Here is a 13175-nt window from a genome sequence, read left to right on the forward strand (position 1 = left end):
GAATTTGTCATGCCTTTGATAATATTAATTTTTAATATAAAAAAACATTAAGGAATTAATAACTTTTTTTTAGTTTTGTGTGCGAATTATAGTTAGCGATACCCTGTCAATTGAGAACAAATTCATTTGAATGCTAACCTAATGGGACCTATCATAGTTTTTTGTAAAGTGATCAAACTTTTTTTTTTAATTCAAATTAAATCACCCATGATTATAAATTTAGAAAACATTTGATTGGAGATCTTCAAAACACTGAATCATTGAAATCAAAAAGAAGTTGTGTAGTTGACAGGTAACAAAGAATTTATTCTCTAAAAATACAAGTGATTGATTGATTGATTGATTGTTTCATTATAATGGAACTAAAAAAAAAAAACAAAAATTTACAATAGTTTTTGGGTCAATTTTTTTCAGAGAGAGCCCAAAAATTTAAATCAGTTGACCACGTATGTATGTTGTATTTCAAGTAGGGTTACAACAAGATTTTGGATTAAACAATTTAATTTTTATAAAATTTCTATTTTAAGTTTTTCAATATCTCAAAATAAATGTGGTATGAGATTACAATAAAGATAGATAGTATTTTAAATTTAATTCTTTAAAGATAATTGTCATAAAAAATATTCAATAATATTGGTACTAAAGATTTTTAAAAGAATGGAAAAATAAACTAATATATTAAATTTTGAAGTGAAAACTAATTTTAGATAATATTTTGGTTAACAGTTACTGCTGCTAAATCACAATTTTTGGATAATTATTTTCTAAACAAACTCTTAAAAAGGTAAAACTGATTCCTTTTATTTAAATCATAAACACCAATCACTTTATATATTTCATCCCTCATTTGAAATACTATTCCCTCAAGATCATAGAGTTAGTATAAATGTAACATCACCACCGTGGATTAATCAAATTGTATTACAAAATATTTTTTAAAATGAAATGTTTATATATATTATTAATTTTGTTTGTTTTGACAATAATAGTTTTTAATCATCAAGTCCATGGTGATACGAAGGTTAAGATGCCTAGTACATTCGTGATTACTAGGAATCTAATAACTGCCTCAATATCAGTAGGAGTCTCAATGCTAACTGGAATTCCACCACCTTTGACAGCTGCTATTGTCAATTCTTTGTTCCCAAATGAAGCTGCCAACCCACAAGCCGTTTGGGATAGTATCCTAGTCTATGCTCAGGTTGCAATCGATAGGAGCATTGATAATGCAACTTATGCTCTGGTTCAATCGGAATTACTTGGATTCTCTCAATTGATGGATGAATATTATTTTGCTGCAATGTCTGATCCAGATTCAACTGCCGAATACCTAAGTTCAGTTTATATTTCTTGTGTTACCCAAGTGATTCGTCAAGAACAACTCTTTAAAACTCAACAATTCCAAACAACTCTCTTACCATTGTTTGCTCAATTTGCAAATGTATATTTATCATTCATTCGAGATGGTGTAACTTATGGAAATCAATTGGGATGGAGTCAATCTGTTAAAGCTCGATATGATACTTTGATGAAATCAAAGATTATCAGTTATACCGATTATTCAAATTCAGTTATAAACAGAAGAATTCAATCAATACCATTCCAAGATGGATATACTCCACCTTCACAATGGAATCAGATTACTACAGATCTCAATCATTTCTATTTGTCAGTAACATTATTCTCATACAATTGGAAATATTTTGATGTCAAGCTATATCCAACTGGTGGATCAATTGGCCCAGTTTCTCATATTCTTTTATCAGAACTCACGGGTGTTTTCAATGGTAATGCTGCCATGTGTATGAATATAATGTGTAAGAAATTGTATAGACCTGAAATTGTAGCTTCTAAACTATCAAAGACAACAATGATGTCCAAAATCACACCTTATATTCATAAATTTGTTGGTATAGTTGGACTCTTTATTGAATACAATGATGGATCAACAAAACTTATTGGTCGTACTTTAGGAAATTATGTTACACAAAAACCAACATTATTTTTAAGACAAATTCCAATAGTTTCAGTCTCCACTACCTCTGACCCAAATCATATTTTTTCAATAACTTTCTCTTATGCCGACACTGGTGCTACAGATATAATAGGTCAGGTTTTTACAGATTCCAAGGCTGTAACAATGGATTCTTCATATCCTGGTAATTGTCTTGTAGATATCGTAGATCCTGGATATGATTACTCCATTGATTCACTAGGAAATTCTTATTTGAGTGGAATATCATTTGCCTTTGATGATGTTGACTTCCGTTACCCAGTTTCATTATTTGCACCAGTTGCAGTATCTCAATATTCTATTGGTGAATCAAATGGTGAATATAGATATTTATACAAGTTTGTATTTTAAATAATTTTTAAATGTAAAATTTAAATTAATAATTTTTTTTCCTCTTTAGTCTTCCAAATTCTCCAGCTACAGATTTTGCGGCTAAGATTGGATCTACAAGTCAAATCAATATTCCAAATAAAAGTGCTTATGATTTTGGAACCTTTGATTTCTCAGCAACATCTCTTGTCCAAACAACTGCACCAGGAACAATCATGTCAAATAAACCTGAAGCTGGAAGCAGTGCTGACAATGGTGGATGGAGAATTGTCATCAATACAAATGGTGTCATTATTTTCACAATTGATAATGGTTTCGGGTTTTTCCGAGCTACATCAACATCAACACAAATATTTGATGGAAATTGGCATCATGTTGCTGCTATTCGAAGATCTGGTTCATTGGAAATTTGGTTAGATGCTGTTAAACTCACAATAACTACTACAGGTTCAAATTTGAGTGCAAGATCAACAAATTCACTATTAATTGGTGCACATTATTATATAAATATAGCAACTGAACCACACTTTGATGGATCTATCGATGATGTCACATTATGGAATGTTGCAATCACTCAAACACAAATACTAAATACCATGAATAGAAATATTTTTGGAAATGAACCAAATTTGGTTGGATATTGGTCATTTGATAATAATTTCAATGATAAGAGTTCTACTTCAAATAATGGTGCCTCACTTGGAAGTGTAAATTTTATTCCAATAAATTTAAAGAAAATTGGATGGCTATACGGCGGAAACTCATTCAAAGCATTCCAAGTTCCATGGTCTGTAATTATGGTACCCGAAGCTAATCCTGATTCAAAGAAATCAATTGTTTATCGATTCAAATTTACTCAATCAAATGGTGATAGATTCTATTATACAACGGAAAGTTCATTCACTTCAAGTGGTTGGGTATATGATGGTATAGCTTTTCTTGCTTATAATTCTTTCGATGATACAGTTTCACCAAAACCAGTTTATAGATATTCAAGAACTCAAATTCCAACATTTGGATCAGGATTAGTGTATGGATATTCAATTGTTCCAAACTTACCGGGTTGGACAAAAGAAGGTATTGCTTGGTATACATCAAGTGATTCATCAACATCATTCCTTTCATATCAAGATTTAGAATATAAGATGATCCAAAATATGGGATCTCAAAGTTGTTTGATGGCACCAACAACATCTGGATCATCAGTAACACTTTCAACATGTGATCAATCGAATCTTCAACAATTCTGGTATTTGAAATATGATTCATTTGGACCACATCTTTACAATCCACAAACAAAGATGTATTTGAACAGTCAAACAACAACATTGATTGGAACAACATCAATACCACAAAACAATTTTAATATTCTCAATCAATTAACAAATGGACGATACACAATTCAAGAATATATTTCTTCACTTTGTCTTCAACTCAATACTGTCTCAAATATTGTTGAATTCAAAACATGTGATTCATCAAATCAAAATCAAATTTGGAATTATGTAAGTGGTTTAAAATAACATATAATTTACACTTAATTGTGTCATTTTTTATTAATTATTTCACTATAATAATATAGCCAAGTTCAGTTTTAGTTGAAACTATAACTTATATTCCATTGTTCCCAGGTGCATGTTTAGATTCACTTGGATTGAAATGTCCAACAACACTTCCAGAAGGTAGAACACTCAAGACATCAAGTTCATCGCTCTCAATCAACTCTCAAGGAAATGGATACTTAACACTAAAATATGGAAGTTCTGAAGTATATTCATTTGGTGTGTCAACTTCAACATCAGGACCATATTCAATTACAATTCAATCAGATGGAAATGTTGTTTTGAATGGTAAATCTGGAACCTATACAGCAATTGGATGTTGGAATCTTGGAGGTCAATATCTCAATCTTCTTGATAATAATCTTTACGGCATACCATACGGATTGATCGTTCAAAACTCTAAAAGCAAAATGATTTGGTCGAAATTAGGATATCCAACTTCAATGAAGATTGGATTGATTCCAGGTTCATTCATTGACAATAATGATCCAACAAATAATTATATTGGAGTAGATCAATTCATAACCAATGGAAGAGATTATTTAATAATCAAGAAAAATGGAAATGCATATGGTGCTTATTTATATGGACAAAATCCAAATCATGGATCTTCTCCTTTATGGAAATATGAATATCCTACACAATTTAAAGATGATCTCAGAATATATGTTCATTACAGTATGCAAACGAATTCATTCTGCTTTGTAAACTCAATAACACAATCAAGTTCTTGTCATATCTTTGGTAAATGGAGCACAACCAGCCTAGAATCATCTCAATATCTCCAACTTCCAGCTCCAGGAAGCGATCAACCATCGGATTGGGCAATTGTATTGCGTTCAACAAAAGGATCATTGACATATGGATATTTTGGAAACTCCAAAGTTTATGGAAACTCTGCACTTCAACCAAATACAAACAATATTTACCAAAATAGATTCCTAAGTTTCCAAATCAATTCAAACATATATACTCTTAAAAATATGTTCACGAACCAAATCATTCAAGAATCACCACCAAATCTTCAAATTTGCAAACATGGTTGGTCAAGTTCCACCGGAGCCTATCAATTGATCTATGATACAACAACTACTTGTTCGTCCAATGCGAAGACAATGATTGATTCCAGTGGTACTCTCAATGATTATTCATCTGCAACGGACAGAACCATTGTACTTATTCCAGCAATGCCAGAATTAGTTATATTCAATTCATATGGATTATACTTATGGTCTCAAGGATATAGTACTCTTTAAATTGAAACCACCATTGTAATAATTTCTAAACCTTTTTTTTTAATAATGTAATTTTAATCATGTTTAAATAATAAAATACTACACTTTTCTTTTTTAATGATTTACTTTTGTATTTTTAATGTATTTTATTGAGAAGGACTTATTCTCAATTGATGAGCATATTGATTAAGTAATGCAGAGTTTTCTGTGATTTGATGAATGGATTGAGTATTCTCTTTGGTTGTTAGGTTGAGAAGTTGACGTCGTACTTCAGAGTCTTGTTGCTTTAGATGTGGAATGGTCGCCGAGAGGAAAAGACATAGTGTGTGAAGTGGAGTATGATTGATATGGAAAGGCGTTGAAGATTTCAATATTTGCTTGGCGTGATAAGCAATACCGAGATGTGCATGTCCCACCATGAATCGATCGTTCGATCCATCTCCCATAGCAATTGTTTCCTGTTGTCCGAGAGCGAGATGTCGCGACAACTCTTTCAATACCGTCAACTTCATATCGCCATTGACAATCGGTCCGATTACCTCGCCCGTTAGTTTGCCGTTGACAATCTCCAACTCGTTGGAATAGACATGATCGATTCCGAGACGCGATCCAATTCTCTGTGAGAAAAAAGTGAATCCACCCGATACCAGTGCAACAGTGAACCCAAGTGATTTCAGTGTTTGAACGAGTGTGAAAGCACCGGCATTCAACTCGATTCTTGTCCAAACGTCTTCGAGTTGTTCAACTGTCATTCCACGTAGCAGAGCAAGACGCTCCATCAATGCTTGATCAAAGTTATAGTGTCCTTCCATGGCACGACGTGTTATATCCGATACCTTATCGACTACACCCATAGTATAAGCCATTTCATCGATACATTCATTCTTTATCAAACATGAATCCATATCGAAAGTTGCCAACTTTGGTTGACAATTATAATGTTCTAAAGGTGCTAAATAGAAATCTATTTTCGTCTAAAAAAAATAATAGATAATGTTATTTTTTAATAAATAAATAATAAGATCTTAAATATTTATAATATAAACATACTTTTGAATCTATATATTCGTGAAACATTGATGATAACTCCTGATATGTTAATTGTTCACCTGATAATGAGAATTGCCATTTACTAACTTGTAGTTGATCTTTTTCATTTGATATAGATTCATTCTATTATATATATATATAGATATAATAAATGTTAGTTTCGATTTATTAGTTAATCATTTGAATGATTAAACAAACCTACTTGAACAGTATCTATATTTAAACCATCTATAATCTTTGAGAAATGTAATAGATGATCTTGTTTCGATTCATATTTAGATACAAATATTAATATATATTCATTTATTTGCATTATCATTATTATTACAGTATTATTATTATTAATTTCAAAAAAAATAAACAAACTCCGATGCAACACGAAAAAAAATCACATCTTTTATAAGCAACCGATTGTCAAAAATGAAAAAAAAAAAAAAAAAAAAAAAACATTTTTCGTTCAACAGTTTACCAGGGTTAATTTATTATAAAATTAATAACTATTTAAATTGTTCACAAAAAAATAATAAAATATGAATCTATTTTAAACAATATCAATTTTGATTAGTTACTGATATGTTTTTTATGAACATCATTTAATTTATTTCTTTTAATAAAATTAAAAAAAAAAAAAAAAAAGAAAAAAAAAAAATCCAAATCAAATTTAGTGTTTTTTTGATCAATGATCAGTTTTTAACGATACGATAATAGACATACAGAATTTAACAATCACAGTGATTGAATCATTTTTAGTATAGAGTTAATAGAAGTTAGTAATTAGTGTTTGTGTAGCGGTAGTGTTTATCAAGGTTTATTTATTCGATTAAATAACAACGAAAGAGCAATGCAATCATCAGTAAAGAGTTTAACAAAATTGGTTGGTACATCGACATCATCGTCATTCACCTTGAGAAACTATGCAGTCGGTCAGAATGTACTCAACAAGACCAACTACTTTTTGGATCAGAGATATAATAAGCACAACGTAAACGATATTTTCGCCAACAAGAAGGTTGTCGTTGTCGGTATTCCAGGTAACAGCCCAGTCGATACCTTCCAACATGTACCATCATTCGTTAACAACTGTGATAAGATCTACTCTAAAGGTGTAAACTACATCGTTTGTTTGTAAGTTATAATAACCAACAACCAATAACCAATAACAATAACAATAACATCACTAGTAATAATAAAAATTAAACATTAATCTATCATTATCATTATTATTATTTTTAAATATATAGATCAACATTAGATCCACCAATGTTAAAGGCAAATAGAATTAGTTTGGATCCAAATCAAAGATTGACTCACTTGTGCGATGAGAACGGTGCATTCGCAGAGGAACTTCATCTCTGTCAAGATCTCGAGGTTCATGGTTTGGGTGTAAAAGCTCCATACGTTAAATTAAGAAGATTCGCACTCATTGTCGATAATGGTAACATTGTATTTGAAAGTATCGAAAAGCATGACGATGAGTATGTATAAAAGTTAATCAATCATATTCAAGCATACAGTTATTTATTAATTATCAAACTCTATCTAATCTGATCATCATTTAATAGTTACTCACATACAGATGCTGAAACTATTCTTAAAAACCTATAAAAAACAAACAAACAAACATAATAATACTATACTGTCATACTAAACATTAAAATATATAAATAAATAATAAAAAAAACAATATTAAACAAATTAGTAATCTGTTATCTTTTTTATAATACAATCATTTTATTTAAAAACTTATAATTATATAAATATATTTTATGTTAGATTAATAATAATAATAATACATAATTGTTTTATTTTGAAGCAGGTGGAGCACTTGCTGTTGCAACTGGATACTGTTGTTGTGGCTGACCAGCAGCTGGTTTAGCACCAGCACCTTGTTGAGGAGCAACTGGTTGTGCATAAGCTACTGGATATTGTTGTTGTTGTTGTTGTGGATATGGTTGTTGACCATAAGCAACTGGATATTGTTGTTGTTGTGGTGGGTATTGTTGCTGTGGGTATTGACCGTATGCTTGTGGTGGATATTGATATGGATATGGTTGTTGTGGTTGTGGTTGCGCTTGTGGTTGACCTGCTGCTGGTTTAGCACCTTGTTGAGGAACTGGTTGCGTTCCTGCGGCGTAAGCAACTGGATATTGTTGTTGTTGTTGTGGATATCCATATGGGTATTGACCGTATGCTTGTGGTGGATATTGATAGGGATATGGTTGTTGTTGTTGTTGTTGCTGTTGTGTTCCTTGTGGTTGTGGTTGACCTTGTGGCTGTGGCTGACTTTGTGGCTGACCTTGTGGTTGACCAGCAGCTGGTTTAGCACCTTGTTGAGGAGCAACTGGTTGTGTACCGGTTGAATAAGCAACTGGATATTGATATTGTTGTGGTTGTTGTGGATATTGATATGGGTAAGGTTGTTGTCCTTGTGGTTGTCCCTGTGGTTGACCAGCAGCAGGTTTAGCACCAGCACCTTGTTGAGGTGCAACTGGTTGTGTTCCTGCAGCGTAGGCAACTGGATATTGTTGTTGCTGTTGTGGTGGGTATTGACCGTAAGCTTGTGGTGGATATTGATATTGGTATGGTTGTTGTGGTTGCGCTTGTGGTTGTCCAAATTGTTGTGATACAGGTCTTTGTTGTTGATTTGTCTGAGCTGGTTGAGCTTGTTGTGGTTGTGTTGTTGGTTGTGTTGGTTGTGTGTAAGTTGATGGTGGTGCTCCATACACTGGAATCGAACTTTGAGGTGCTGTTGGATTAGGTGTTGTAGCTGTTGTCGAGGTAGTTGTTGTTGTAGTAGTAGTAGAGGTACTCGATGTTGGAGTTAATGAATTTCTCTTTGAATCACCATTTTCGCTTGTTGATGAAGAAGTCAATGATTTCTCACTATCTGTTTCAGAGGTCAAAGAAGAGTTGGTTGTAGTAATAGTAGCAATTGGTTGAGGTGTAGTCGATGTTTGTGAAATTGGAACAATTGGTTGTTGTTGTGGATATGGATATGGTTGCTGTTGTTGCTGTAAATGTGGATATAATTGTGGTTGTTGTTGTTGTGGTTGTTGTTGTCCTGGTTGTGGTTGTCCTGGTTGTTGTAGTGGTTGTGGTTGAGTTGGATATGGTGAAACAATTGGTGGTGATGTAGTTGCAGGTGGTGAGGTTGTTGCAACGGTGACAGTTGTTGTTGTTGTTCCAGCCAATAGATTTCCTTTGAGGAATGCTTGGACAGCACCATTGAGAGCGGCAATCCAACGATCAGTCTCTGGTATTGTTGGTGCAAAGAACTTGTAGAGACGCTTCGCAGTATTCAAATGAATCTCTTGAGTATTCAATTTCTTAGCTAAACTACTATTATCCAAATCAAAGAATCCTTTCGAATATTTATCATTCTTCTCAACCAGGTAATATACTCTGATACCCTTTAGAATGAACCAACGTTTCTGCCATGATTTATAACTGTTTCCTTCTTTTGTCATATAACCACACATATCTGGTGCAGCCAATGCTTCAGGTGGTACAGAAACCTGTTTTTTTACAAAAAAAAATAAAAAATGATTGTTAATATTTTTATTTTTATATCTTTTTATTTTTATAAAAATAATTATTAATAAATCTTTACTTTTCCTCTCATAATTATTATTTATCTATCTATATCAAAAATAAAAGATATTGAATTGTTTATTAATGAATAAAAATCTTTTGCTTTTTAAGGTGGGTTTGCAAAAAGAATAAAATAAAAAAAAAAAAAAAAACCCAAAACAAAAAGGACCGAAATGATAAAATGTCATCAAAAACATCAAAATTCGCAAACAATCAGGACCTGATTACCTTAATTTAAAAGACATGGCATTGATTTGGTGGTGATTTTTCATTTTTTTTTTTATTTTTTGTGATTTTTGTGTTCTGATGTATATTTCATCAGATTTTTTACATATTCCATCAGAATAAGGAATTACAATTAATTAAATTTGGGGTTTTTTTAAAAAAGATTTAATTTTGATAGCTTTAAGAGTTATTTATTTTGATTATTTATTTTAATCTTTATTTGAAGTAACATGTTCTTCAATTAATTTGGCAACTAAAGCAGTCCAACCAGTTTGATGAGATGCACCGAGTCCAAGACCGTTGTCACCATTGAAGTACTCGTAGAATAAGATGTAGTCTTTCCAGTGTTCACGCTCAAAGAGTGGTTTGTTCTTTGAGAATCTACGTTGACCTTGTTCGTTGGTGGTGAACAGGTCGATGAGACGTTGGGAAAGTTCCTTTTGGACCTGATCCAAATTCATCATGTTCTTTGAGCCCGTTGGGAATTCGATTTCAAAGTCATCGCCGTAGTACATGTGATACTTTTTGAGTGATTGGATGAGGAGGTATTGAACGGGCCACCAGATAGGTCCACGCCAACTACTGTTTCCACCAAACATGCCCGACGACGATTCGCCGGGTTCGTATTTAATCGAGTTGCTCTGACCCATCAAGTTGAATTCGTAGGGATGTTGATGTTGTTTCGAGAGCGAACGGATACCGACTTCCGAAAGGAATTTCTCTTCGTCCAACATTTTCGTGAGAATCTTGGTCAGTCGCTCTTTGTTGACGATCGAGAGGAGACGACGTTTCTCTTGACCTGGAACCATGAAACTGGCCATCGATGTCAAGAGATTCGGACGATATCGAACGAACCAATCGAGTCTGGCTTTGAAACGCGGTAGTTTATCGAGAACCTCTTGCTCCATAATGTCGACGGCAAACAGTGGAATCAGACCGACCAGCGAGTAAACTTTGATCTGTTGTGATATTCCATTGGGAGTGATAATCGAGTCGAAAAAGAATCCTTCTTCGTCGTCCCACAGACCTTTACGACCACCGATCTCCTCACCGCTATGCGTGATGCTATTGGCGATATTGATGAAATGCTCCAGGAATTTAGTGGCAATCGATTCGTATGCCTGATTGGTCTGTGCCAACTCCAACGAGATGGCCAACATGTTCAAGCTGTACAGTCCCATCCACGCGGTACCGTCGGCCTGCTCCAACTTTCCACCGCCCGGAATAGAGGCGGACCGGTCGAATACCGAAATATTATCGAGACCGAGGAAACCACCTTCGAAAATATTGTTTCCATGTTCATCCTTTCGATTGACCCACCAAGTGAAATTCAATAGCAACTTGTGGAATATCTCCTCGAGGAAAGCAGTATCTTTCATTCCAGTTTTCTGGTGGATATAACGATACACCTCGAGTGTTGCCCAAGCATGAATCGGTGGATTGACATCACTGAATTGGAATTCATATGCTGGCAACTGTCCATTCGGTGCCATATACCATTCACGAGTCAGCAGAATCAATTGTCTTTTCGCCCATTCCATATCGACGGTTACCAACGGTATGACATGAGCAGCCAGATCCCATTGAGCAAACCATGGATATTCCCATTTATCTGGCATCGATATAACGTCGTTCGCATAGAAATGATCCCAATGTTGATTTCTAACGACATTCATATTGGCACGTGGATGAGAAGGATCACCGTGTTTCCAGAGTTGCACACCGAAATGATAGAATTGTTTGCTCCAAAGCAGACCGGCTAGCGCTTGACGTTGAATCAGCTTGAGATCGGCCGAAAGATTCTCGGGATGCAGCGCATTGTAGAATTCATCGGCTTCGTGAATACGAGCTGCGAAAATCTGATCGAAATCAAGCCATGGATTTTCAAATTCATAGTTTGCAAAACGAACTTTGACAGTGTAGCTTTGTCCGGGTTCCAAAACACGGTGGAATTTGGCAGCCACCTTTGTACCACTGGATTCATTAACGACATCATCCCAACCTTTGATAACAGCATTGTTAATACCATCCTTTACATATGGACTTGCATTTGGCCAATTGAAAAGACGTTCCGAGTTTGTATCGTTCTCAGTAAACATATAGCGAACTGGCGATTCCCATGCTTGACCACCGCTACCACTATTATTAGTAGTAGTTGATTTGTTACCACTGCTATTGTTGCTTTGTTGTTGATCTGTAGATGCATAGTATCTCTTACCTATGTGTACTTCTTCACCGATTAAAACACCTGGACGAAGTGCACGCATGTAAGGACGACGATCGTTATATCCCCATGACCAAGTATTTCTGTACCAGAGATGTGGTAGCACAGTGATCGGTGCTGCTTTAGGTCCACGATTGTGAACAGTGATACGACAGAGAATATCTTCTTCACTGGCTTTGGCATACTCGATGAAACAATCGAAATACTCATCGTTCTCAAAGATACCGGTATCCTCCAACTCAAACTCTGGTTCGGATTTAGATCGATTCTTATTCTCCTTTACTAAACGTTCATAAGGAAATTCACTCTGTGGATATTTATATAACATCTTTGCATAGGAATGTGTTGGTGTATTATCAATATAGAAATAATGTTCCTTAACTAAAAATAAATTAAAAATTAATAAATATTTTTTTTTTTTTTTTTTTTTTTGTATATATACCATCTTCACCATGATTTCCTTCTGGACCTGTTAAACCAAATAGACGTTCTTTAATGATTGGATCTTGATGATTCCAAAAAGCAGTTCCCAAACAAAGATTTTGAAAACGATTGCAGAATCCACCGATTGCATCTTCACCCCAACGATATGCTCTGCTTCTAGCTTGATCATGTGTGAAATAACTCCAAACATTTCCATCGTAACTGTAATCTTCTCTAACGGTTGACCATTCTCTATCTGAAACATAAGTTCCCCTTTGTAAGTTTGTAAAATAAACAAAAATAAATAAACAAAAATAAATAGAAATTAAAAATAAATAAACATACCAAGATTTCCAATCTGATTGTCTTTTTAGAGAATCAATTAAACGTTGTGTCTCTGCATTGGGTGATAGTAGTTTATAATATTTCTCTGATGATTCATTTGGTTGAATGTCTTCCATCTTTTTCAAATTGATCGATTAAAAAAATAAAAACAAACAAACAAGTGTTATCTCTATCTC

At 33.8% G+C, this 13175-nt stretch overlaps 5 protein-coding genes across 5 annotated transcripts; 2 read left to right on the top strand and 3 right to left on the bottom strand.

Annotated features, from left to right (window-relative positions):
• Positions 1 to 548: 548 nt before the first annotated feature.
• Positions 549 to 5162, top strand: PPL_08496 (uncharacterized protein; the record flags this gene model as incomplete). Its single annotated transcript, XM_020579311.1, has 4 exons — positions 549 to 579; positions 990 to 2352; positions 2415 to 3849; positions 3927 to 5162. 4 exons carry the CDS (start codon positions 549 to 551, stop codon positions 5160 to 5162), a joined length of 4065 nt encoding a protein of 1354 aa, XP_020431150.1.
• A 125-nt stretch (positions 5163 to 5287) lies between these two features.
• On the bottom strand, positions 5288 to 6510 carry serB (phosphoserine phosphatase; the record flags this gene model as incomplete). The annotated part of the gene is made up of 3 exons (XM_020579312.1): positions 5288 to 6115; positions 6192 to 6314; positions 6394 to 6510. The coding sequence occupies 3 exons, from the start codon at positions 6508 to 6510 to the stop codon at positions 5288 to 5290; spliced, it is 1068 nt and encodes a 355-aa protein (XP_020431151.1).
• A 522-nt stretch (positions 6511 to 7032) lies between these two features.
• PPL_08498 (uncharacterized protein) lies at positions 7033 to 7796 on the top strand (the record flags this gene model as incomplete). Its single annotated transcript, XM_020579313.1, has 3 exons — positions 7033 to 7316; positions 7433 to 7666; positions 7754 to 7796. 3 exons carry the CDS (start codon positions 7033 to 7035, stop codon positions 7794 to 7796), a joined length of 561 nt encoding a protein of 186 aa, XP_020431152.1.
• A 197-nt stretch (positions 7797 to 7993) lies between these two features.
• PPL_08499 (uncharacterized protein) lies at positions 7994 to 9813 on the bottom strand (the record flags this gene model as incomplete). Its single annotated transcript, XM_020579314.1, has 2 exons — positions 7994 to 9706; positions 9802 to 9813. The coding sequence occupies 2 exons, from the start codon at positions 9811 to 9813 to the stop codon at positions 7994 to 7996; spliced, it is 1725 nt and encodes a 574-aa protein (XP_020431153.1).
• Positions 9814 to 10216: 403 nt separating this feature from the next.
• Positions 10217 to 13115, bottom strand: PPL_08500 (uncharacterized protein; the record flags this gene model as incomplete). Its single annotated transcript, XM_020579315.1, has 3 exons — positions 10217 to 12612; positions 12674 to 12927; positions 13000 to 13115. 3 exons carry the CDS (start codon positions 13113 to 13115, stop codon positions 10217 to 10219), a joined length of 2766 nt encoding a protein of 921 aa, XP_020431154.1.
• Between the last annotated feature and the right edge of the window lie 60 nt (positions 13116 to 13175).

The sequence above is a fragment of the Heterostelium album genome (assembly GCF_000004825.1).
Source record: "Heterostelium album PN500 unplaced genomic scaffold PPL_scaffold8, whole genome shotgun sequence".
Lineage (NCBI taxonomy): Eukaryota > Evosea > Eumycetozoa > Acytosteliales > Acytosteliaceae > Heterostelium > Heterostelium album.